This window comes from Myotis myotis, unplaced genomic scaffold (genome assembly GCF_014108235.1).
Source record: "Myotis myotis isolate mMyoMyo1 unplaced genomic scaffold, mMyoMyo1.p scaffold_m19_p_1, whole genome shotgun sequence".
Lineage (NCBI taxonomy): Eukaryota > Metazoa > Chordata > Mammalia > Chiroptera > Vespertilionidae > Myotis > Myotis myotis.
Window position 1 is genome coordinate 84,210,948 of NW_023416313.1, and position 23,043 is coordinate 84,233,990.

The 23,043-nt window shown below is 43.0% G+C and overlaps 1 protein-coding gene across 7 annotated transcripts in view; it reads left to right on the plus strand.

Moving 5' to 3' along the window:
• Nucleotides 1–3,717: 3,717 nt before the first annotated feature.
• Nucleotides 3,718–23,043, plus strand: part of ELOVL6 (ELOVL fatty acid elongase 6) — a 145,739-nt gene continuing 126,413 nt past the window's right edge. Inside the window, exons 1-2 of one of the 7 annotated variants that reach the window (XM_036343167.1) lie at nt 3,718–3,852; nt 4,564–4,684. In XM_036343167.1, coding sequence (XP_036199060.1) covers nt 4,596–4,684 — 89 coding nt within the window. In that variant the 5' untranslated portion in view covers nt 3,718–3,852; nt 4,564–4,595. The other 6 variants (XM_036343176.1, XM_036343185.1, XM_036343205.1 and 3 more) reach the window with 6 other exon arrangements.

Sequence of the window (23,043 nt, forward strand, 5' to 3'; positions counted from 1 at the left end):
ATTCCTCTTTTACAAAATAATACGGCATCCAACTTTTTGAAAATATCTCTAATTAGGTTGCTAGCGAAGTTCATTGGGGAAAATACAAATCAGATGTGGATGTGGTCCCTATATTGCCACCCTCTGTAGGTGAGGCCACAATGATACTGCAACTATTCAGAGTGGCAGTCCCTTCCGCCCAGAATTAATGCCAGCTTGGTAGCATCATCGAAGCTAGAAGAAGAAATTATGCATTATTTCCCAAAGGGCATAAAATATCAAGTGAATCAGGATGCAAGGGGAAATGGGTTCACCTACTCAAGGTTTGTTTTCCAGTTTAGAAATCTCTAGATCTGTTGAAAGAGAGTTATGCAACTCTGGGGTGATGTGGTGGTTTGTAGTCATTTGTTACAGCAGCTTTAGGAAAATAATGCAAACAATAAATCATTGTCCCGGTCCTTACGGAAATTTACAGTTTCCTACATGGGAGAGGAAATCTGAGGGCCTTAAGAGCTGTGCTAGCAAGAGCTTCAAGAGTTTACGAGGCAAGAGAGAGATTATCTCCAGGAGCAGCAAAGGCCTCAAGTAGAGAGCAGTTTGTGAGTATCCAAAGAGTAGACTAAATTTGACAGGTAAACATGGGTGGTTAGGAACAGAAGGGTATTCCAAGCAGAGGGAATTCTGAGAAAAAAAGGAGATTAAACTTAAGATGTTCAGAGGTTTTCAAATGGGTTAGCTTGGCTAGACTTAGACTATGGAATTGAGGTCTAGAAAAGCAGGCTTGTATTAGAATATTTTAACATATTTCTATGTCAGAGAAATTTTGAGCTGGTATCCAGTTCATTCAGCCTAGCACTGTTATTTTATATGTGGAAAAGGAAGTTAAAGGATTGATTTATTCTCCCCAAGATCAGACAGTTCAATCTGGAATACAATTAGGACTAAAATCCAGATCTTTTAGTAGTCAAGTCATCTTTGTAGTAAGTTTTGTCTTTCAAAGACTTCTTACTCTCTAGCCTAATTTTTAAAATATTACTACTAAATATCGATTAACTCACTTTGTGAGGTCCGGTTATTGATATGCAATATTAACTATCTATCTGGTTATGGGTTAAAAACACACACAATAAATCTTCTCATAAAAATTGCTAGTGGTGTTGCTGGGCACCCTCCCAACATCCCCTTCATCTTTCCTAACCTTCCATAGCCCCTCCATGGGAAAGTATCTAAGCAAATAGCCAGGACCGGGTGTACATTTTGTCATTTAAAACAAGTCTAGAAAAATTGCCATTTAAATGTGTTCTTTCTAATATTATGTTACATTCTGAGTTTTTCAACATGGGAAATTAAAACTAGAAAAGTGACCTATTATCTCACTACTTAACTTTTTTTGACTAATTTTTCAATGACATACAAATACATCACAATAAAATTCAAATACTATAGAAAAATAAACAGTAAAAGTAGTAAGAAAGAATTCTCCTTGGTTTGCCCCTAGGCCTTTCTCCAAATATACACATCACCAACAAATTCTTGTCTGATTTTCTAGAAAACTAATTGTGTACAATTGTAGATGTTTTTCTTAAGGTAACACTATATACAATGTCCTGTGCCTTTCTTTTTAAATTTCCTTTAAAATGTATCTGGAAGCTTTTTTTGATATTGCAGCTTGCAGAATTATTTTTATTGATTTCAGAGAGGAAGGGAGAGAGAGAGAGAGAAACATCAATGATGAGAATCCTTGATTGGCTGCCTCTTGCATACTCCCTGCCCCCTACTGGAGATCCAGTCCACAACCCAATTATTTCTTTTTAAAAAGCTTTATAATATTCCATTATAAGGGTGTTTTGTTATTACAAATAGTGCTGAACAATACCTTATATTTTGGATGTTTTTGTGAGTGTATTCACAGAGTAAATTCCCAGTAGTAGAATTACTAGGAATGATCATGCTATCCTCCAGTAAAAATCCTTTCATATTCCTTCACCCCATTGTAGTTTAGAATCAAATCCAAATATTTTGCCTTGATTTACCAGGCCGTAAAGACCTGGCTCCTGCCTGCCTCTCCAACCTGTCAGTTATGACCTGGTTTGCTCTTAATTTTGCAATTTTAATTCCAGGGCTTTTGGACTTGCTGCTGTGTCCTGTAACACTGCAACAGAGGGCTGGCTTTGTCATTGTAGTTTCACCTCAAAGTTACCTTCTTAATGAGGCCTTCAGGGTTTAAAGGAGCACCCCCCCACCCCTTCACATCATGCAGTTTAATTTTAATCGTAGCATTTCACCTGCTATTACATCATTTTGTCTTCCCCTCTGGAATGTGAACTTCAAAAGAGCAGGACCCCTGTCTCCCTTCTTCCCCACTGAGTTCCAGGAGCTCAGAACACAGATATACCTGGTGAATGACTGGTCAGAGGATAAGTGGGTTGAAAATGACCTGCCGAATATAGGCTGCCAGGTGCCTTCCAGGTCATCGCCAGTTCTCACTGCCACCTACAGTGCCCATTCTGTATATTCTCAACAGCACTTAGTACTATCAAGCATTTACCATTTTTGCAGGTGTCCACTTTAAAGGTTAAGAAATGGAGTGATATCTCCCACTTTGAAGTCATTTCTCTTTAGACACTATTAAGCACAAATCTGATATTTGTTTTTAGCATAGCCCCAAATCCATCTTTGGAAATAAATAGGCAATCAGACATTATTTGAATAAGAAACATGGTAAGTAAATGAGAATTTCTCAGACTAGTTTGAAATTGATGTGATGACTACTAAGAATACACAATTTAAAAATCAGATCCTTTAAAAACAAAACTAGGACTTATCCTTGCAACATATAGTAAACTGTTTGCTGGATTTTTACCCCCTTCTTTCGTCATAGTTTTAAAATCAATCTTTTATTCATTTTACAAATATTTATTGATTGCTCAGAAACTGTGAGAAAATCCTTATCTCATCAGGCCACACCCACCTTGCAGCCCAATGGGGCCCAGGCCTTTGGCCTCAGTTTTACCTTCACTGAGAATTGTACTGTAGAAGTCTTTAGAACAACACTTGAAAATTCCATGCATGGAATCTTTGAGTGTCAACTTATAAATTAATTTGCTAATCATCAACCAGTCTAGTCCTTTGATTGATATAATCTGGTCGTGGATTTTTAAAACTCCTTCTTTAACTTCAAGTTATACCTTCCTCTTTGACAGAACTGTTTCTCCTAGTCCCCACTTTACTATGGTTTCCAGACACTTGACTATGCATGAAATACCCCGTTTTTGGATAACCAAGGGAGATGGGGAACCACCCACAAGAGAAGGGGAATTTTCTCCCAGGTCCTAATGTCCACCTAATTTTTAAAGCATAGGTTCCTTATTGTTGTATTTCAAGCTTACAATTACATCCATAGATTATATTTCTTCTTTTTTTTCTAATTTGTGGGGAATGAATGGAGGGATGGATCGAGTGAAAAACACTTTTTGCTCTCGGAAAAGAAAGAGGGGTGTCTACAGAAGCTGGGACTAAAACACTGCTGTGAGACTGGGGTTCAGGAAGGGTCAACATTACATTTAGCACTCTCCTCAAGCAATTCTGTTCCACCTACCCGGAAAGTAAATGAAGGGCAATTCCTTATGGATGGAAGTAAAATTTTCGCATTGGACCAGTTAGTTCAGTTTTCCTACCTGCTAACTTCCTCTCCCCCTTTTGTCTCTCTCAGTTCATTAACCCTCCCTCTCCCCCTCCCCCAACCCTCCACCTAACCAATTTCCCTCTCCGGGCTACTCCTTTTCACTCTGCACTTTCCACCATCCTCAGCCTGAGCATCCCAAGCCGGCAAGTGATTTGGGAGCTCTGCTGGCCGACGGGCCCCACGTTTAAGTGAGTCAACACCATCGCTCCGGGATGGGGGACCTGGAGGGTGCTCGCGGGAGCCAGGAGGTGGGGAACTCCATTTCCTTCGCGGGGTAAAAATCTGGGCTCAGATTTGCCTTGGCGTTCTTACAAGACAGCTGGCAGGTTTTACTATTTCCTGTCGCCTACTTGCCAAGCTCGTGGGCACGCGCGCCTCCGGGCTGCGCCCCGCACGCCGAAACTACCTTCAAAGGCAAGGTTAGGCGGCCCACGAGGTCGGTATCGGGGACCGTGGCCGACCTGGAGGCCACTTTCTCCCTCTCCTCGTCCTTCTCCCACTTCCCCAGTCACCTTCGCGCGGGCAAAGCGCCTCCCAGGGCTCGAGGGGAGAGGTCTCGCGCGCCCTCGCTCTCCCGCGCAAAGGGTTAATTTTTCCCATCGCACGAGGGGGAGGAGATTTCCCTGTAGACAAGTAAAAAGGGTGATGGACAAACGTGCGGGCACTAAGACCGCAAGGCATTCATTTCCTCCTACGGTGGATGCGGACGCCGAGAGGAGGAGAGCCCGGGAGCGCGGAGCTGGGAGCCGAGCGCAGGCAATGCTCAGCCCTGGATGTAGCTGAGAGCTTGGGAGAGACCGACCGCCGCGACCCAGCGGCGAGGGGCAGGCCTGGGGGGCGGGTAGGGGAAGCTTAATACTTGAAACCTAGCGCTTCACAGATTATTTTATTTTGTGTAGAGAACACATAGCGACTCCGAAGATCAGCCCCAATGAACATGTCAGTGTTGACTTTACAAGAATATGAATTCGAGAAGCAATTCAACGAGAACGAAGCCATCCAATGGATGCAGGAAAACTGGTAGGTGATGCTTTCGCGTGATTCTGTGTGTCCTGGAGTCCCGCGCGCCTCTCCGGGGTGCCTTCCTGGCGGCTCCCCGCCTGGGCGCGAATGGAGCTGGGGATCGCGGGCCGCAGGGAGCCGGCCGCTGAGACGCGGGGGCTGCCTGAAGCGCGTAGGTCTGGGTGCCCCTGTGCGAACCTCGGCGACACATGCATTTGAACACAGATTATATAACGTGGAGCATATATGTGTGCACAGAGAGTAGATGTTTTCGCGGCAGAGGAGCCACAGTCCGGGTTCCCTACCTGTGCTGCCTCCTGGCTTTCATCTAGAGTGGGGGGTTTCTTGCTCGGCCTCCCGCAATCGGAGTCTGCGAGGCGGCGGAGGGGAACCCGGTCCCTGGCGCCGTTTAACCCTCTCCCTCCCGACGCCCTCGGCTCTCCGGTCCTCTCCCTCTTCCCATCCCTCGCGCCCTTCCTTTCTCCTTGCCGCTCGCCCACTTCTCTGCCCCCCTCTGCGCTCCCCAGCCGCTTTCCTCCTTTCCTGGACCCCTTTCTCCACGCGGATCCTTTCCGGTTTCATAAAGAGGCGGGGTTTGGGGGTGGGGGGACAATGAAAACAGAAATAAAAATGAATGAACCCCAGCGAGGGGAGGGAGCCACGCCATTAAGTTTCTGTTTTACGGAAACGCCTTTTGGACACGCTCAGTTCTAATCCAGTGGGAGGCTGCCGAGTGGAGTTGAGATGGACTGGATCCCTTGCGTGCTCTTCCCCAGGCAAACTTATAATAACCGGGGAAAGCATCTTTCTTGTTTACCGTGTTCCCTCCACCAGCCCTTTTGAAAATCCCCGTGTGGGAGGCGATCCTGTGTCCCTCTGCAATATTTAACAGGGCAGGGCGTGCTCGCCTCTCTTCCCAGCAGGCGGAGGGAGCTGCTGTGGCAGACATTCTCTCTCCCCTCCGCCCGGCTCTGGCTCTCAGTGGAGTGCCAGCCGAGCGCGCTCGGAGCTGGGCAGTGGCCCGCCGCCCCCCCGGTGTTGGAAGAGGTCGGGGGTTGGGGTGATCGGGTAGGAGAGGCTGGGGGCGCACAGGGACCCCGCCGCCGCGTGCGCCCCGCCCCGCCCCGACCTGCCTTCCTTCCCCTGTCTCGGCGGTGGGAAACCAGAGACGCTGCGTGCTGGGGGCCGGGGCGGGTGGGTGCGCTGGGCGGGCTGCCGCGGGTCGGAGCCGAGAGGGGGTTCAACTTCCCTGCCTCCGGCCCCGGGAGCAGCGACTGGCCTCAGGTGATTGGGCTGCCGCTCTCCCTTCCTCCCGCCCGGCCGACCCGCTGGCGGATAGGGGCGCCGGGGCGAGAGGGCGCGGGGCACAGGAGGGCGTTGGGGTCTGGAGGCCCGCGTGGGGCCAGAGCGGAAGCCGGGAGCGGTGCGCGATCCGCTCGGGAGGCCGGGGAGTGAGGCTGGGGCCCCTCCTGGTCGCCGAGGCCGAGAGCGCCAGGTGTGGGTGGCGGTGGGAGGAGGTTGCACACCGCGAGGCTTGGCCCCGAAGAGTAGAGACTGAGTCTAGAGACATTGGAGGCCGCGGCGCTGGGAAAGCCGAGCCCCTCGCCGGGGCACCTTCTGCATCCAGCTGCACTTCCTCTTCCCGCGTAAGGGGTGGCGCTGAAGCCGCCGAGGGCTGGGGTCCGCTCTGCGGTCGTTTGTTCTAGCTCTGGTCCCACTACTCGAGCCCATCTTCCTCCCCCGTTAGCCCCACTGTGTGCTCTGTGTTCTTCTAAGGTCGGCGTGTGTGCGACCTGCTGCACCGGAGTTGAGCCTGCCTTTCTGGAGTCTGCTGCCCCCCCAGTCGGGCAGCCTTCCCTTGCACCATCGCCGCCAAGAGGGCCTCTTGTTTACTTTTTGCCTTTTCTCTGAGGTCACTTTCTGTGCCTCCTCCGGGTACCATTTCCCGCCTCTTTTCTCCATTCACTCAACAAGTACACGCTGAGCCAGCCAGACTGGGCCTAGCCCTCAAGGGACTGACTGAAACTGGCAAAAATGTGCCAACTTAGCTTCCCCTGTTGGGCTCTGACCAACGTTTCCTCCTAGCTCCTTATCTGTACTTTTCATCTGGCAGTCTCTTTCCTGGCATATACTAGTATATATATATACATATATTTGCAGGTATGTGTCTGCCTCCCTACCAGAACATCAGCTCTCGAGGGTCTATAGTTCTTGTCTCATTCCACTCTAGATTATGATGAGCATCTCAAAGAATGCTTTGTACAGGGCGATGCTGGGGAAAATGCTTGTCTAGTAGGTTATAAAATGATGATCGGTGCCCACTTTATGGCCAGCACTGCCTGGTAATATCTGCAACTTAACATATTTGGCCTCCCCCTGCGTTTTGAATACTATGTCATTGTCCCTTGCTAGGATTTCTCCCTCCCTGACTTTTTGTCTCTGTTGATTTTATGTTCTTCTTGGCTTGCTTATTGCAATAAAACAAACAAACAAACAAACAAACAAACAAAAAACACTCAAAACAAAAACGGTGCTGGCTGTTACCCCTTACTTGCAAGTCTTCTTGATCCCAAATTGTATTGCTTCTTTTATTCCAGAGTTTGTGTACCCAGTTTTATAACCTCTCTCCCGTAATCCCAATAGCCAGAAAGTCCTGAACCAGGTGTACAAGAAAATGAAGAATTTCTTTCTGTTTCCCTTGTTTACAGGAGAAGGGAGCTCCATAACCAAGGCTTAGACCCTGTCGGGGACTAGGGCACGTTTAAGAAACTACAAGGTCTTAACTTTCCAGGTTCCTTAACTTCAAATGGTTTGAAATAGCTTTGGGAGGAAAGTACAGTGTTGTGAAGCTTCTACTATATCTTTTGAGAAATCATCTGCAGTTGTCCTAAAAAATATTTTCTAGGCATAGTTTCAAACAAAACTTGTCAATGTAGAGAATTATAGTTTATCTCTCAAAAATGAGCTATGCTATCTTTTGAAGGATTGTGAGGACTGCCAGGAATGCTGTTTTGTACTTCCTGGTATCATTTAAGTGGACCTTAAATAAGGGTAGTTTATTAAAACGTATCCTATAATCCATATTCATTACTTTATTACATATGAATGTAGTGGGGCCTCTGTTTTGGCAAAGTGTTGTATGAACACTTCAGGGTCCAGCTGAGGCAAGTTTATTGCTGCTTTAACAAATGATTAACCCTCTATTCATTGTTCTAGATACAGAATAAATAGTGCAGACCTTTTAATTTTTTTAGCAAATAATTTTACCTATAACAGATTAGAAAAGCAATTGAAATGAAATGCAAGGGAATACATCCCCTTGAATAGTCATCCTGAACCTCCTCTTAGAACTGCATGCCAAGGTAAAAATACCTGGGGTACTATTCTCTGGAAAATGAGAGTTTGTTACATGAGGTGGAGGAAAATGCCTGCTTTTAGCTCAATAGCATTTTTGAGTTCCAGTTTTACACTGAAAACTCCTTGTGATTTTACAACATTGAAAAGGGGCATTTTGTTCTTTTATGAGATGTCTGGCTTTTATCTGCTCTTCTCACTAATGGCTGACTTATTTTTTTATGAAGGCTTCTTGCAAGGAGCAAAATCACCTAGTGATTGGTAAGGCTACATAAAATTCATTCAGTAAGGAGGGCAGCTGGGCTCTGCCTTCTTTCAGCAGCCTGGCAGGTCTGTGCTCAGAGCAGTGGGTGCTTCTTGCTCCAGTTGTAATTGTCTGGCCAATGATGATTATCTTCTGATGTCGGCTGACATGGTGTTCACCAATAGGAAAGCAGGAGGCCTGTGCTGACGGCTGTAACATTAAGTCTGTGAGCTGACGTCACCACAGGGCTTGCCCTGAACCTCCTGAAACCCTCCCCCGCTCCCTCTGGCATCCTCCACATCCATCCTTTCAATGCTTTGTATATTTTTCTGACTTTTTCCCCCTCCCTCCTCTTCTGGTGATATTATAAGAGTTTTATATTTTGTGTTCTGTATTGTAAGGTCTATAAGATAGTGTTGGGATTTTTAGAATAGTGACTGGCTAAGGAAACTTTTATCCACAAATTTGTTTTTACTAAGGGGAAAAAGAATGAAAAGAAACACTGTTTAAAAGAATTGCATCTCTACACGTTCTTTCTTATATGTGAGGTTTAGAAAGTAGCATGCTGTACAATTTCAGTATTAAAGGACATATAAGCATTACAAGCCTGTTTTAATATTTTACTCAATACAGCATCATAATGCCTATTAAACTATAAAATGCAGGCTATTTTTCCTGTAGTGACAATTGCTTTGCACTGATTCCTAAATTTTTCCTGCAACCTGCTGTATGCATTTGTAAGAAAAATGGCTGAAAAATAATGCAAACTGGTCATCAAACTGAAAGGCCAGAGTCTCATTTAATCAGTGACACTAAAGAAAATACAAATTTGGCCAGTTGTCTAGGAAAGTAATGTGTCCACATTGTACTCATTATGTTGCTTGCCACTCATTTTGGAGAATCACAGTTCATATTAGCTTTAAGATTTCAAAGTCTGGGGTGTGAGGAACTTAATTTGTCAATTCAGTAAACTTTAGAAAGCACCAGGATATTTAAAAAAAAAAAAAAATTTATATTCCATTGATTCCTTACAGAGAGGAGGGGAGAGGGATAGAGAGTTAGAAACATCGATCAGCTGCCTCCTGTACACTCCCCACCGGGTATGTGCCCGCAACCAAGGCACATACCCCTGACTGGAATCGAACCCAAGACCCCTGAGTCCACAGGCTGACGGTCTATCCACTGAGCCAAACCGGTCAGGGCAGCACCAGGATATTGGCCTAATATGTGCTGGATTAAGAATGAGAAGCCTGCCCTAGCTGGTTTGGCTCAGTGGAGAGAGCTTTGGTCCGCAGACTGAAGGGTCCCAGGTTCGGTTCCGGGCAAGGTCCTTTTTGAGCTAGATCCCCAGTGGGAGGCGTGCAGGAGGGAGCCGATTAATGATTCTCATCATTGATATTTCTCTCTCTCTCCCTTCCTCTCTGAAATCAATAAAAAAATACTTTTTAAAAAAATATATCATCTATGTTCTGATCCTAAAAAATAATAAAATCTTTTTTTAAAAAAATATATTTTATTGATTTTTTTTTTTACAGAGAGGAAGGGAGAGGGATAGAGTTAGAAACATCAATGAGAGAGAACATCGATTAGCTGCCTCCTCCACAGCCCCTACTGGGGATGTGCCCACACCAAGGTATGTGCCCTTGACCGGAATCGAACCTGGGACCCTTTAGTCTGCAGACCGACGCTCTATCCACTGAGCCAAACTGGTCAGGATAATAAAATCTTGTTTGGAAATTTTTATCTGAAAACTTTCATGTATCTTTAAAGAATTGATGAATACTTATGGAGTCTTTGATTTTTTATTTTTTATTTTTTTAGGATTCCCAGGGATAATGCAAATTATTTTTAGATTATAGTATTCATCTCTTATTTGTATTAGTTATAAATAGTATATTATGTTAACATTTTTACATCAGGGCCTTTCCTTTGTTAAATTGGGAGTTAAATTATGTGATCTAGAGAAGGCTGCTTGTTGCTTTTAATGTTAGATAATTCTAACATTAGGTGTCAGTATCAAATTGGATTTTAAAGTCAACTTACTTCAAAGTTAAAAGTTACTTTGCATTATTCCTTTAAAGAGAATCTTTCAAGTTAGTCAGTGGAAGAGCTGTGAGGGGGATGGAGACTTAGAAATACTTAGGAGGGCATAGGATCGCCATCATAATCAGTCTTCAGCCAACAAAATAAAATGGAGTGTAGCACTAGTCAAGAATTCATCTTTGTTTCAGTTCGATGGCTATTTTATTTTATTTTTTTATTTTTATTTTTTTAAATATATTTTATTGATTTTTTACAGAGAGGAAGGGAGAGAGATAGAGAGTCAGAAACATCGATGAGAGAGAAACATCGACCAGCCGCCTCCTGCACATCCCCCACCGGGGATGTGCCCGCAACCCAGGTACATGCCCTTGACCGGAATCGAACCTGGGACCTTTCAGTCCGCAGGCTGACGCTCTATCCACTGAGCCAAACCGGTTTCGGCATGCGATGGCTATTTTAGATCCAAGTATTTTCTGAGATGAATTATCCAAAAATTGTCTCAGTGACCCACCTAATTTTTTAATGTAGGGACACAGGTGAGCCAAGCTGCCCTATAGTAATGGGAACCAGACGGTACCACAAAATTTGCCTTAGTCCTTTACCTTCTCTAGCTTCAAAGCCACCTGCTCCCATTTACTTTCTGTTTATCTCTATTAGGAGAGCACAAGAGAAGTTTACCTAGAATAGTTACCTATACTACAAATGTTTCTATAGATAACCCCAGGAAATGAGAATGAAAATCTAACATGGCTTTATTGAAATGTTAAGACATAATTTTATTCCTTTATCCATATACTGGTTGTGTGCCTCTACAGGCAAGTACAAATGTGCTATGTTGGCATAGGTACTCGGAATTTTTTAAAAAGCAGCATTCTTCACTATATTTAACTTACAATAATTTATTTTAGAGATGTGTTATTCCTTTTTATAAAAATTATTGTCGTAGAGTAAACAAAGAAAAATGAATTTTCAATTTTAAGTTCATTGAGCAAAAATCATCCAAAATGCATGTCCATGTATGGCATCTAAATTCAAGATTTTGTATTTATGATGATTCATTCTTATATTGAGTACTCACGATTTTTAGTTTTAAGGTTCTTTACCTACTATACTGTTTTGGAATGAAGACTTTTAGGAAAACTTTTCTTTATTTAGTCACCTATTGTGAACTTTCTGAAATTTAACTTTAAATTTGCCTGCCAAAAAAAAAATGCACAAGTTAAAAAGATTGACACTTATCTTTGCTGAGATAAATAAGACATGCTGATTAGAAGAAATTTTGCTGAATAGATGCTCATGATTTTTTAACTCTTGTTCTATTTCCTTCAGGATTTCATATTTTAGGTGTTTTCTTTTTCCTAAAGTTTTTGTAGAAGTGTTTGTAATTGCAATCGGATAAGGAGAATTATCGTTGATATAATGTATTTTGGGGAGGGGAACTTGATGTTATAATCAAGTTTATGATCACATATTTTAAGTGTAATAAGTATAACTCCAATTTCTTAAAGATACATTTCAGATGTTTTAGCTCAGTCCTTTTTTTTTTTTTTAATACCCATTCTTGGAGTTAGTTTTTCTTTTTAATTGATCATTTGGGTTCTGAGGCTGAAGTTTTTGAATTGACTATTTGTTAACACTTAATGGACAGTATACATGATCATTCTTTGAAAACTATGAAAAGATGAGTGAAATGCATGTACATGTATGTATGTGTACACACATACATATACATATACACAAACATATGTTAAAGTGACTGTTTAAAAGAAATAAAAACTGATACCACATTAAAGACCATTTTTTTCTATTAGAAGAGCATCATGCTGAGCCAAACATGTTTTTTAATGTCCTAATTTAATTGACAAGTTTGTTGTTGTTTTTTAAAACTTGTTAAATAATACAATTTTAATAGGTCATTTAAAACTGCAAAAAATGGATCGTTTAGGCTTTGAGTTTACCCCAATTATTAATGTTTCTCAGTCTTTTAGACTCACTTACTTAGCTCCTCCCATTCAGAGGTGGTGTTTTTTTTGTTTGTTTGTTTGCTTTTTAAATATATTGTATTGATTTTTTACAGAGAGGAAGGGAGAGGGATAGAGAGTCAGAAACATCGATGAAAGAGAAACATCGATCAGCTGCCTCCTGCACACTCCCGACTGGGGATGTGCCCGCAACCAAGGTACATGCCCTTAACTGGAATCAAACCTGGGACCCTTCAGTCCGCAGGCTGACGCTCTAACCACTAAGCCAAACCCGTTAGGGCGAGGTGGTGTTAAAATGTAAGTTTTAAAAATACTAGACCCACTGTGACTGGGATAATAGACTTCTACAAGTGAACTTAGTTCAGTGGAATTCAATGTTGAGCATTTCATGATCTTGTGTGAGGAGGCTCAGTAGGGGAAAAAAAAAGGTTTACTCCTGAAACTTATTTTTAATGTCCATTGGATTCCTTAAGCATTTAAAAGCTGGACTATTAATTATTATCAGTGGTTATCTATATATAAAAGCCTAATATACTAAGTGTCTGACAGATCGGTCAATCTGACCTCTCAACCAGTCGCTATGATGTGCACTGACCACCAGGGGACAGATGCTCTGACCAGTAGGTTAGCTTGCTGCTGGGGTCTAACTGATAGGGACTGGGCTGGGTGGGCCAGACATGCCCTGGAGCCCTCCCACAGTCCCGCCCTGGCCAGCTGCCTCGATTGGCCTGATGGGGACTGGGCGAGACTGGACATGCCCTGGAGCCACCCTCCTGAAGTCCCTCTCTGGCCTCTAAAATAATTTCTTCTAATTAATTTCCTTTCAATGTGCATAAATTTGTGTACCTGGCCTCTAGTTATTACAATAAGAGAGTAGGAAGCTCAATAAAAGGTACTTTAAATGTCAAAATCTGTAGTTTCTCAATTTTATGATTTTTGATATAGACAAAGATCTTAGTATAGTAGATTTTCTTCATTCTGGAGTAATGACACTAATAGTTGATACTTATATAGCTATTTATTGACTGCAGGTGTTCTTTTAAAATGTTTCACATATGTCAACTGTTAAATCCTTCCAACCACCCTTCAATGTATTATTTTTTCAATTTTACACAAGAAGAAATGAGGCACAGTGTTGTTAAATAAGTTGGAATTTGCATGTAAGGATAACAAGAGGAGAAATGGGCTTCAGGCCTGACTTAAGTATTTGGTTACTCATGCCCTGATCAATTCTTTATTTGAATAGGAGTAAATATTGAATCAGTAATGCATTGCACCATAAACTTGTAAAGTACTTGACCTGTTTTATACTTGGAATAATTTCACAAGTGTCTGACGTCTTCTGATTTTTCTTTTTTTTTTTTTTTTTTTTCTTTTCTTTTTTTTTTTTTTTTTTTTTTTTTATTATTAGTTAAGGTATTACAAATGTGTCCTCATCCCCCCCCATTAACCCCCAACCTCCCCCCCACGTCTTCTGATTTTTCACTAAGCGGGTCCTGAACACTTATGGCCGGAATGACTACAAAAAGCACCTATTAATGTTAAAATGAACAATAACCTGTATAGATAAATACGTTAGTCATTAAGAAATATTTTCTGAATGTCATTTGTTTAGTATCTATCAATACTTTTATAATTGGAGAAAGCCATGCCACTTTAATGATGCTTCTATCATAAAAAAAAGTTTCAGTTTTATTTCAAAGAAACCATGACATGGACTTGGAACATTTCTTAAAGCGTATACTTCCATCTGTTTTTCCTATTGGCTTCATACACTCAGCGTGGTTTTGTCTCTGGGAGCTTGCTGCCATCTGGTACTGCCTGGTACTCCAGGCAGGTTTAGTAACTACTGTTAAATAGCCGCCCCAGTTGAAAAAAAAAGTGTGGTTTGGGGATGTCCCTATTCTTAGCCGTCAGCTCCTACAATGTGAAGAATTGAAGAGCACTTTTTAAAAATTGTTTCTTAGTTTTAAATTTTTTCCTCATTCTAAAGAAAGAAATGTTTATTATAAAAGAAGAAATGAAAACATTAAAACAATAGGAAGATTAAGGGAAGAAAATGTCTTGAGGTCTTATCCAGAGGCAACCACAGTTCTTTTGCCACTTTTGCCTCAGCCTTGTTCCCACGTTTCCATACACTTCAGCTTACTTAGTACGAATCCCCCAGGGAGTGAGTGCCCTGTGCTGTGCCAGGGACTGACTGCACTGGGCACTGGGCACTTCATTTACATCAAGCATGTCAAACTCTCAGCTCACGGGCTGCATGCCTCGTTTATTTGGCCCGTGTTAGCCTTTAAGTTTGATTGCTTGAATTACATGCTCTCTCCTTACAACTTTTTTTGTTGCTCTTTTCTCCCCTTTACATTATAAATGTGTTTCATGTCACTTAAAACCTCTCCATAAGTATAATTTTTAGTGGCTACTTCATATTTGATTGTTTGAGCTTAATTTAGGTAACCAATCCCTTCATGTTAAACGTGTTAAGTTTCTAGTTTTTCCTATTAGAAATAGTACTCTGATCATCTTTGTATATTAATCTTTTCACTTGCCTGATAAACTTCTTTGGATGAATACAAACTAGCACCCAGGGGAATGACTCTCTTCAAGGTGTATGATATCTACAGCCGGACTGATGTCTGGAAAAGTGGAACCAATTGACACTCCACCAGGGAAGGAGAGTTTTCACGCCCTTCTTAGTATTGAAGATGATTATATTATTAAAAAATTGATAAGTTAATGTGAAAAGTGATATCTCATTGCTTTAGTTGATATTTGTTTCTAGTAAGACTCAAAAGATTTACTTGCCTTTGTTCTCCATTTGTCCTTGTGCATTCTTTGTACCTGACCTTTGCTAATGAGCTATTTGCCTACACTTGGGATATTACAAGGATATTAGCCTTTTGTCCAGTATGATTAGTAGTTGCAAATAATTTCTTCTCCAGAATCATTTCTGTGGCCTCTAATATGCTAACTTCCGTAGTCGGGAGCAGATCTAACAACTAGTTTAGTACATGAAATATTCTATTTCCATCACCATCTAAATGAAGAGAAATACCTGTGCTTATCTCTCTATGTTTGTGGGGGTGAACAGTCCCAGAGAGGAAGGAAAGGAGAAGAGAAGAGGGCTCCTCTGTTCAGTACCCTGGGGCCCTGGAAGGTCTCCCAAGGCACCTCCTTCCCCGCCTTCCTGCTACATCTCCTCCTCTCCCAGCGCCCTCCTCCAGCCCAGCGGTGCCCGCAGCCTCTGCTGGCAAACAGGGCTGGAACTGCAGCCCACTTTAGCCTTTGTCCCTAGGCCTAGTTCCTCCATGGAGTTATTTTTCACTACCACCCCCTCCCCCAGCACCTCCACTGGCGCATTTGGGCTAAGCCCCCTCCATTCTGTCTGCATTGGAGAAATGTTCCCGGTACCAAAGGCATGAAAGGACTGAGGCTGGTCTCCATGACAACTAGAAGAAAGAGGAATAACTCTGGAAACCTAATTTCCTAACTCTGGATATTCCAGCTTCTGCAGGAAGCTACCCCAGATGGGTCCTACACGAACCAAGAACTCTTCCAAATCTCAGTGCCCAGCATTGCCTGTCTTTCTGCCTCTCTCCCCTCCACAAAAAATAAATGGTCCTCCTTGACCGGAGGAAGCTTCTGTCCAAGTCTGTGAGCTCCCATAGATCATCCTGAGGGATCAAAGAATCACCATTACCCGAGGCTGCCAAGATGAACCTCAACATTAAACACACCTGAAGTCGGTGTAGTGATTTTGCCGTCCACGAGGTGCCTTTACATTCCACTTATTCTTCCCAGCAGCATTTGGATGGTGAGGCAGCTTATCGATAGGCACACAGATTTTTAAAATGGCACTTCTGAGAAGGTAACTACCCTGTCTTATGATAATCAAAAGAAAGAGTGGACGCAGTGAAATGCCAATACATTCCTGGAAGGCTTTTTCTCCTCTTCAATGCATATGCAAGTCTTCACTCTCTCTAGTGCAGTGGTCGGCAAACTCATTAGTCAACAGAGCCAAATATCAACTACAACTATTGAAATCTCTTTTGAGAGCCAAATTTTTTAAACTTAAACTATATAGGTAGGTGCATTGTTATTAACTTAATTAGGGTACTCCTAAGGCTTAGGAAGAGCCACACTCAAGGGGCCAAAGAGCTGCATGTGGCTCGAGAGCTGCAGTTTGCCGTCCACGGCTCTAGTGTATTTGTGAACTTGCTGACAATCTGTGACTATCATTACAGTTTATCTAAAGTAACAAGTGAAGCATATACTACTGCAGCCAGGCAAGATGTATATAACCCTACATCAAAAAATGCAAATGCATCAAGCAAAAGAAACCAGACCCAAAAGAATATATATGGGTGTGGGCAAAAGTAGGTTTATAGGTAGTTGTTCATAATGGAAAAATTTATAATATGAGAATAAATAATAATACAAGAATAAACTCTGTTTTGTGTACTGACAATGGTAGACCTACTTTTGCCCATACCTGTAATGTATGGTTCCATTCTTATGAAGTTCAACATTTATAAATGATGTTAGAAGTTAGGGTAATGGTTACTCTCGGGGAAAGAGGAGAGAGTAGTGATGAGAGGATACCAGATAAGCTTATAGAAGGCTGGTAAGGTTCGATTTCTTTGATCTGGGTGGTGATTTCATGAGTCTGTTCACTTTATAATATTTCATTAAGATGTTCACTTGATTTGTGCAGTTTCCTGTATGTGTTATGCTTAAGCAAAGGAGGAAGGTATGAGTCTCTTTGACTTTCTGTTAATTTTTGGACGCTTGCATTGACTTTTCTTTTTTCACAAGTGTTGCCATGAGTACTGACTGTGGTATTGCAGGATAATGGCTAACCCCTGGACTCTGGAACCAGCGTGGCTGTGCTCAAGCCCTGGTTCTACCACATGGGAACTGAGTGACTGCCTCACTAATAGGCTAATTACTGCCTGTCTGCTTCAGTCCCCTCATCTCTAAATTGGGACTTGATGATAATAATGGGGGTTGACGACGATGATGATGATGATAGAATCTACCTTAGCAGTTTGTGAGGATTCAACAATTTATTATGCACTAGCCCAAGAAGAGTGCCCAGCATAAACATTTTTATTACACCTCTATTGTTGTTTACACCATAGACTGTGGAATCCAGAAGGAAATGAGAAAATTAAATTCCCAAGGTGTACACCCCAATGGCCTTGCAATGGATCCTCCAAATACGACATAAGAGCCCCATTACCTAGGAATCACTGCCAAGCCGTAGGCACTGAGGGGGGAAAAAGGAAAATGTATGACATCAACTCCACTTTCTAGAAACTTATAATTACTTTCAAAGATCCTGGCAAACGAAAACATGGTTAATATAAATATGGCTTATAAAAAGTGTGGGGGCCAGCAGTGTGGAGAACATTTGGAAACATTTTCAGAAGCTCTGTTTCATCTTCAATCATAAGTAACAATATAAAGAAGAGCCAGTCCTGGTACTAGACACTGGTTACTATTTCCTACAAAACACCTGACATTATCTCCTTTAATAACTCATTCAGCAAAAGTACGATAGTCTATATATTATCCACACGAAAGGTAAATCACTGTGTATGAATAAGTGAAAATGAAAATGATAGTGGCTGAAAATTTTGGAGTAAAGAGCAAGTCTTTGGTTGTTACTCAAAGATTTTTTTTTTCTTGTTTACTTCAATGAAAGAGGCAAGGCTGGTTGGTTCCTTAAAAAGAAGGTGAAGTAAAATAAAGATCATCAGACATCAGTTTTCTCTTTAGTGCTTCCCTGGTGGGAGGCCTGTGGGACAGGACCCTCGCCAGTGGAGTCCTCTCTTTAAGGGTCCCAGTTCTCTCATCTTTGAGACAGGGAAGTGCGTCAGGATTTCACAGGGAGTGCGGGAGTTTCTTCCACGTGCGTATTCGTCTCCCTTTAACTCTTGATAGAGGAGGTCATCAGAGTATGTGGCTGCTGGTTGACCCAAACCCCAAGCTGGACCTGGGCAAGCCTTACCCCCTCCCCTGTCCATGGAATGTAAGTTCCACCTGCTGTTCCCATACTGGCAGCCACTTCAAGGGTGCAGCCTTGAGCGAGCACTGTGTTGTTGAGACCATCTAGACTATGTATGTGACCGAACCACATTGAGGCCACTATATCAACTTTAAGATTCTGGCAGGCAGGTGCGGAGATCTACTCATTTTGCAGCACTCAAGACAAGCCTCGGTGGTGAGACCCCGTGATCACTAAGCCTGCCACCTACCAGTATGGAGAGGCTGCCTCTCTCTCTGGTTTCTTTCACCTTGTCCTCTGTGTACCGGGGCCACTTTTGAATGTCACCTGGGGAACTCTTGAGGTTACAAACCAATAGTTCCCCATCCCAGCCTGGGTTGGCATCGCAGCTGGCAGCTGGCATCCATCTTTGTGACAGGACGGGTGTGATTGGAGGAGTTTTATAACTAGCCTTCTAGCAGTAGTACTTAAATCATACGTGGATTCTTCCACTTGCTGGGCCCCTATCAACTGTGGGTTATTATTCCCTTTTTAGACCTAGTATTCCAGGTCTATTTTTTGTTGTTGTGATACTAACAATAGCAGTTTTGACTTTGAGAATGACAAAAAGCAATTTTTAAATTTTTGCTGAGGTCACATTTGAGAAGCTTTCGCTTGTCAGAGCTGTTATGTTGTGCTTTCTCTTGTCTGGTAAGTGGGAACTCTGCTGAAGACAGAAATGTTATGACCTGTGAAAAATGGCCCCACCGAGGGAGAGCAACACTTAGTACTGACTGTAAAAGAAAGAGAATATTGCGGACACCAGAACCTCTCTGGAGATCCAGACCAGAACTTGGCTGGAGATCCTGGCTGGAGATCCTGGCTAGGCTGCTGATCAACTGAACGCTGTCTCCGTGTCCTTCCTTCTTCGCCGACTCCGTCTACGCCTTTGGGAACCCCTGGACCTGCTGTGGTTGGACCCCGGCAATGGGGGATAAGTCTGCACCAGGGAGCAACTAAGATGGCGGCATAGGTAAACACCGGGAAATTATCGCCTCATACAACAATTGAAAATTACCGCAAAGGACTGAGCAAACATCATCCAGAAAAACAGGAAGGCTGGCTGAGTGTAAATTCCACAACTAGAAGGAAAGAAAAACACGCTGAGAGCCAGAGGCGCTGCGGAGGTGAAGTGCAGAGGTACGGCGGCGCGCGCGCGAGGAAAGGGGGTGGCGCCTGAGGACGCGGCTGTCTTTTTGAATCACAAACTCCCGACGGCTCTGAACTCCGGTTCCGGGAAGTCTCTGGGGACCCAGGTCTCATACGGGGAGAAGCTGGTCTGTCCGGCAGCGAGCGAACTTGAGGGCGGCTTTCCCTCAGAGGTGCTTGCAGCCGTTACCGGAACACTGAGACGCGCGACTCCGGCGGAGAATCGGCCATGGCCGCTTTCTCCGCCCTCTGACTCCCTGAGACCCCGCCCCACCCAGGCTGCGGCAGAGGCTTTTGCATGTGAATGTACCTAACTGCAGCCCAGCCAGGCAGACCCGGAACTTCCAAGAGAAGGCCCAAGGCCCCGCAGCGGCTTGCATTGCTTCACAGCTGAGCCTCTTCGTGGCTCCTGCTGTGTGGCCTCAGGCAGAGGCTGAATTAGCACCTCCTTAGATCCAGGAGCCACTGTACCCAGTGGTCAGAGGGTACCAGACTGCAACTCCTCAGATCCATAAGGGACACACTCAGGGAGCAGACTCAGTGAGCACCAAAGCCCCACTGAAGCAAGTCTTGCCCCAGAAGGGTGTCTTCAGCACAGAAGTTCTCCCACTTTAGACACAGCTGATTCTCACAGCCAATTGGCCTGGAGGTCAATTCCTCCCAGTGATTCTACAACAACCAAGGCACCAAGAGTGCACCAAGAGTGTCCACCCCAGGTAACTGGGGAGGCTGAGCTACTGGGCCCTACAGGACACCTGGCGCACAGGGCCACTCTATCAACACAGGGAAGCTGCCAAAATGCGGAGACAAAGAAACAGGTCACAAATGGCAGAAATGGAGGAAAGCAAACGATTGGATATAGAGTTTAAGGCCACGGTTATAAGGTTTTTCAAGAATTTTATGGAAACCGCCGATAAATTTAATGAATCCCTCAATAAGTATAGGGAGACCATGGAGGACATGAAAAAGGACCAACTAGAAATTAAGCATACACTGACTGAAATAAAGAATAATTTACAGAGATCCAGCAGCAGAAAAGAGGATCCCAAGAATCAAGTCAAAGATTTGAAATACAAAGAAACAAAAAATACCCAACCGAAAAAGAAAAAAGAAAAGAGATTCCAAAAATATGAAGATAGTGTAAGGAACCTCTGGGACAACTTCAAGCGTACCAACATCAGAATTATAGGGGTACCAGAAGGAGAGAGAGGGCAAGATATTGAAAACCTTTTTGAAGAAATAATGACAGAAAACTTCCCCTACCTGGTGAAAGAAATGGACTTACAAGTCCAGGAAGCGCAGAGAACCCCAAACAAAAGGAATCCAAAGAGGACCACACCAAGACACATCATAATTAAAATGCCAAGAGCAAAAGATAAAGAGAGAATCTTAAAAGCAGCAAGAGAAAGACAGTCAGTTACCTACAAGGGAGTACCCATACGACTGTCAGCTGATTTCTCAACAGAAACCATGCAGGCCAGAAGAGAGTGGCAAGAAATATTCAAAGTGATGAATAGCAAGAACCTGCAACCAAGATTACTTTATCCAGCAAAGCTATCATTCAGAATAGAAGGTCAGATAAAGAGCTTCACGGATAAGAAAAAGCTAAAGGAGTTCATCATCACCAAACCAGCATTATATGAAATGCTGAAAGGTATTCTTCAAGAAGAGGAAGAAGAAAAAGGAACTCTTACCATTTGCCACAGCATGGATGGAACTTGAGAGCGGATAAATACCACAGGATCTCACTTCATTTGTGGAATATAATGAACAACATAAGCTGATGAACAAGGACTGATCCAGAGACGGAGAGACATTGATTGGACTGTCGGGACTTGGAGGGAAGGTAGGGGAGGGTGGGGGTAAGGGGGAAAGATCAACCAAAGGACTTATATGCAAGCATATAGGCCTAACCAATGGACATGGACAACGGGGGGGTGAGGGCATGAGCGGGGGTGGGGGGGTGTGGGGGGTAGAGGGTAACGTGGGGACAAGGACACATATGTAATATCTTAATCAATAAAAAATATATTAAAAAAAAAAAAAAGAAAGAGAATATTGCGAATAGGTCAAGGAACATTGTGAGGCTTAATTAGGAAAAATTGATGGTCTCTGTAGTTTTCTAGGTTTGAATAGGTGGTTCTAAGGAGTGTTCTTCAAACTTTTTGCTTACATCCTCCTAAAAAGAAGGTTGAAAAACGATATACTGCCTCACACATTTAAAATTTGTCACCATAAGTTGACATACATTAATTTTTGATAGCGATAGAATAAATAAGATGAGGATTGGCTAGAAATATTTCATGATGTGATGCTAAGACAGGTTTATCTACTTTATTTGAATAATACAGTGTGAATCTGAAGTAAATCACATAGCATTTTTATCCATGGTTTTATTTAATTGGTAGCTCCAAAAACATTCCGCATTCCACGTTGATAGATTTGAAAGGATCAGAGGCACTAGCTGATATCGCTTCGGGTTGCTCTGAATTCAGAACATCCCGGCATTCAGAGGGTCTAATCAGGAGGGGGGGGGGGGAAATGAAGATTAGCATTTTTACTTTGTTTTGGGGCTAGAAGGAGAGAAATGGGTAGACCATCAATCAGGTAGGCCATCAATCGTTTTCAACTTTGTTTTCTTGACGGCAGAGAAGGTCATAGATGATAGCATAGCATAGAGTGTTGTCATTAGGACCAGCTTCCTACTTGGGTAAAGCAATTCCTTATTGTTGACTTGGTCGTCCATTGTCAGAAGCTGAGGACTTTAACCTTAACAAGTTCCTTTTAGTCCAGTCCGCTTAAGGTAGCTCTGATTGTTTGAAGGCTGTTCTCCATAATTGACCTGAACGTTGTATCCTTCCATTGGTTCTTTATTTTTATAATCCTCATCTGAGGATATGTTTACTGCTTTTGAGAGAGAGAGAGAGAGAGAGAGAGAGAGAGAGAGAGAGAGAGAGAGAAACATTGATCATGCCTCCTGTACATTACCCATCTTGGGGATGAACCTACAATCTAGGTATGTGCCCTGACCAGAATCGAACCCGAAACCTTTTGGTGCCTGGGACGACACTCCAATCAACTAAGCCACCCGCTCAGGGCTCCCATAGTCCTCTGTTACTTCTAGTTCTGACTCTAGCTGTATGTTATTTCCACTTCTGCATGACTGTCTAGTATGCATTTGAGCATGGATAGTACATCCTCTCTAGGCTTTCTTTTCTAAGCCATTTCTCAAACATCACTTACATGCAGTCTGCTAGTAATCCACATGGATGCTTTTGAAAAATAAAAAATTAGGACTCCCACACTTTTGGTTTGAACAAATATTACCTACTAGGAAACTATTGAAATTTATTAAAGCTTACTAAAATGTGGCACACATACATTAAAATGAGACAGTGTGTGTAGCAGTGGGGAGGAGGAGTTTTAATTTAGTATTCTGCTACAAGGTCTGTCACATGGTGCTCTGGAACATTACAAAGCCCTCACTGTGTATGACATTCTGGACATTTTTGTAACCGGGGTTGTCTTAAGTTGTAGTTGGTTTTCAATGACTCTC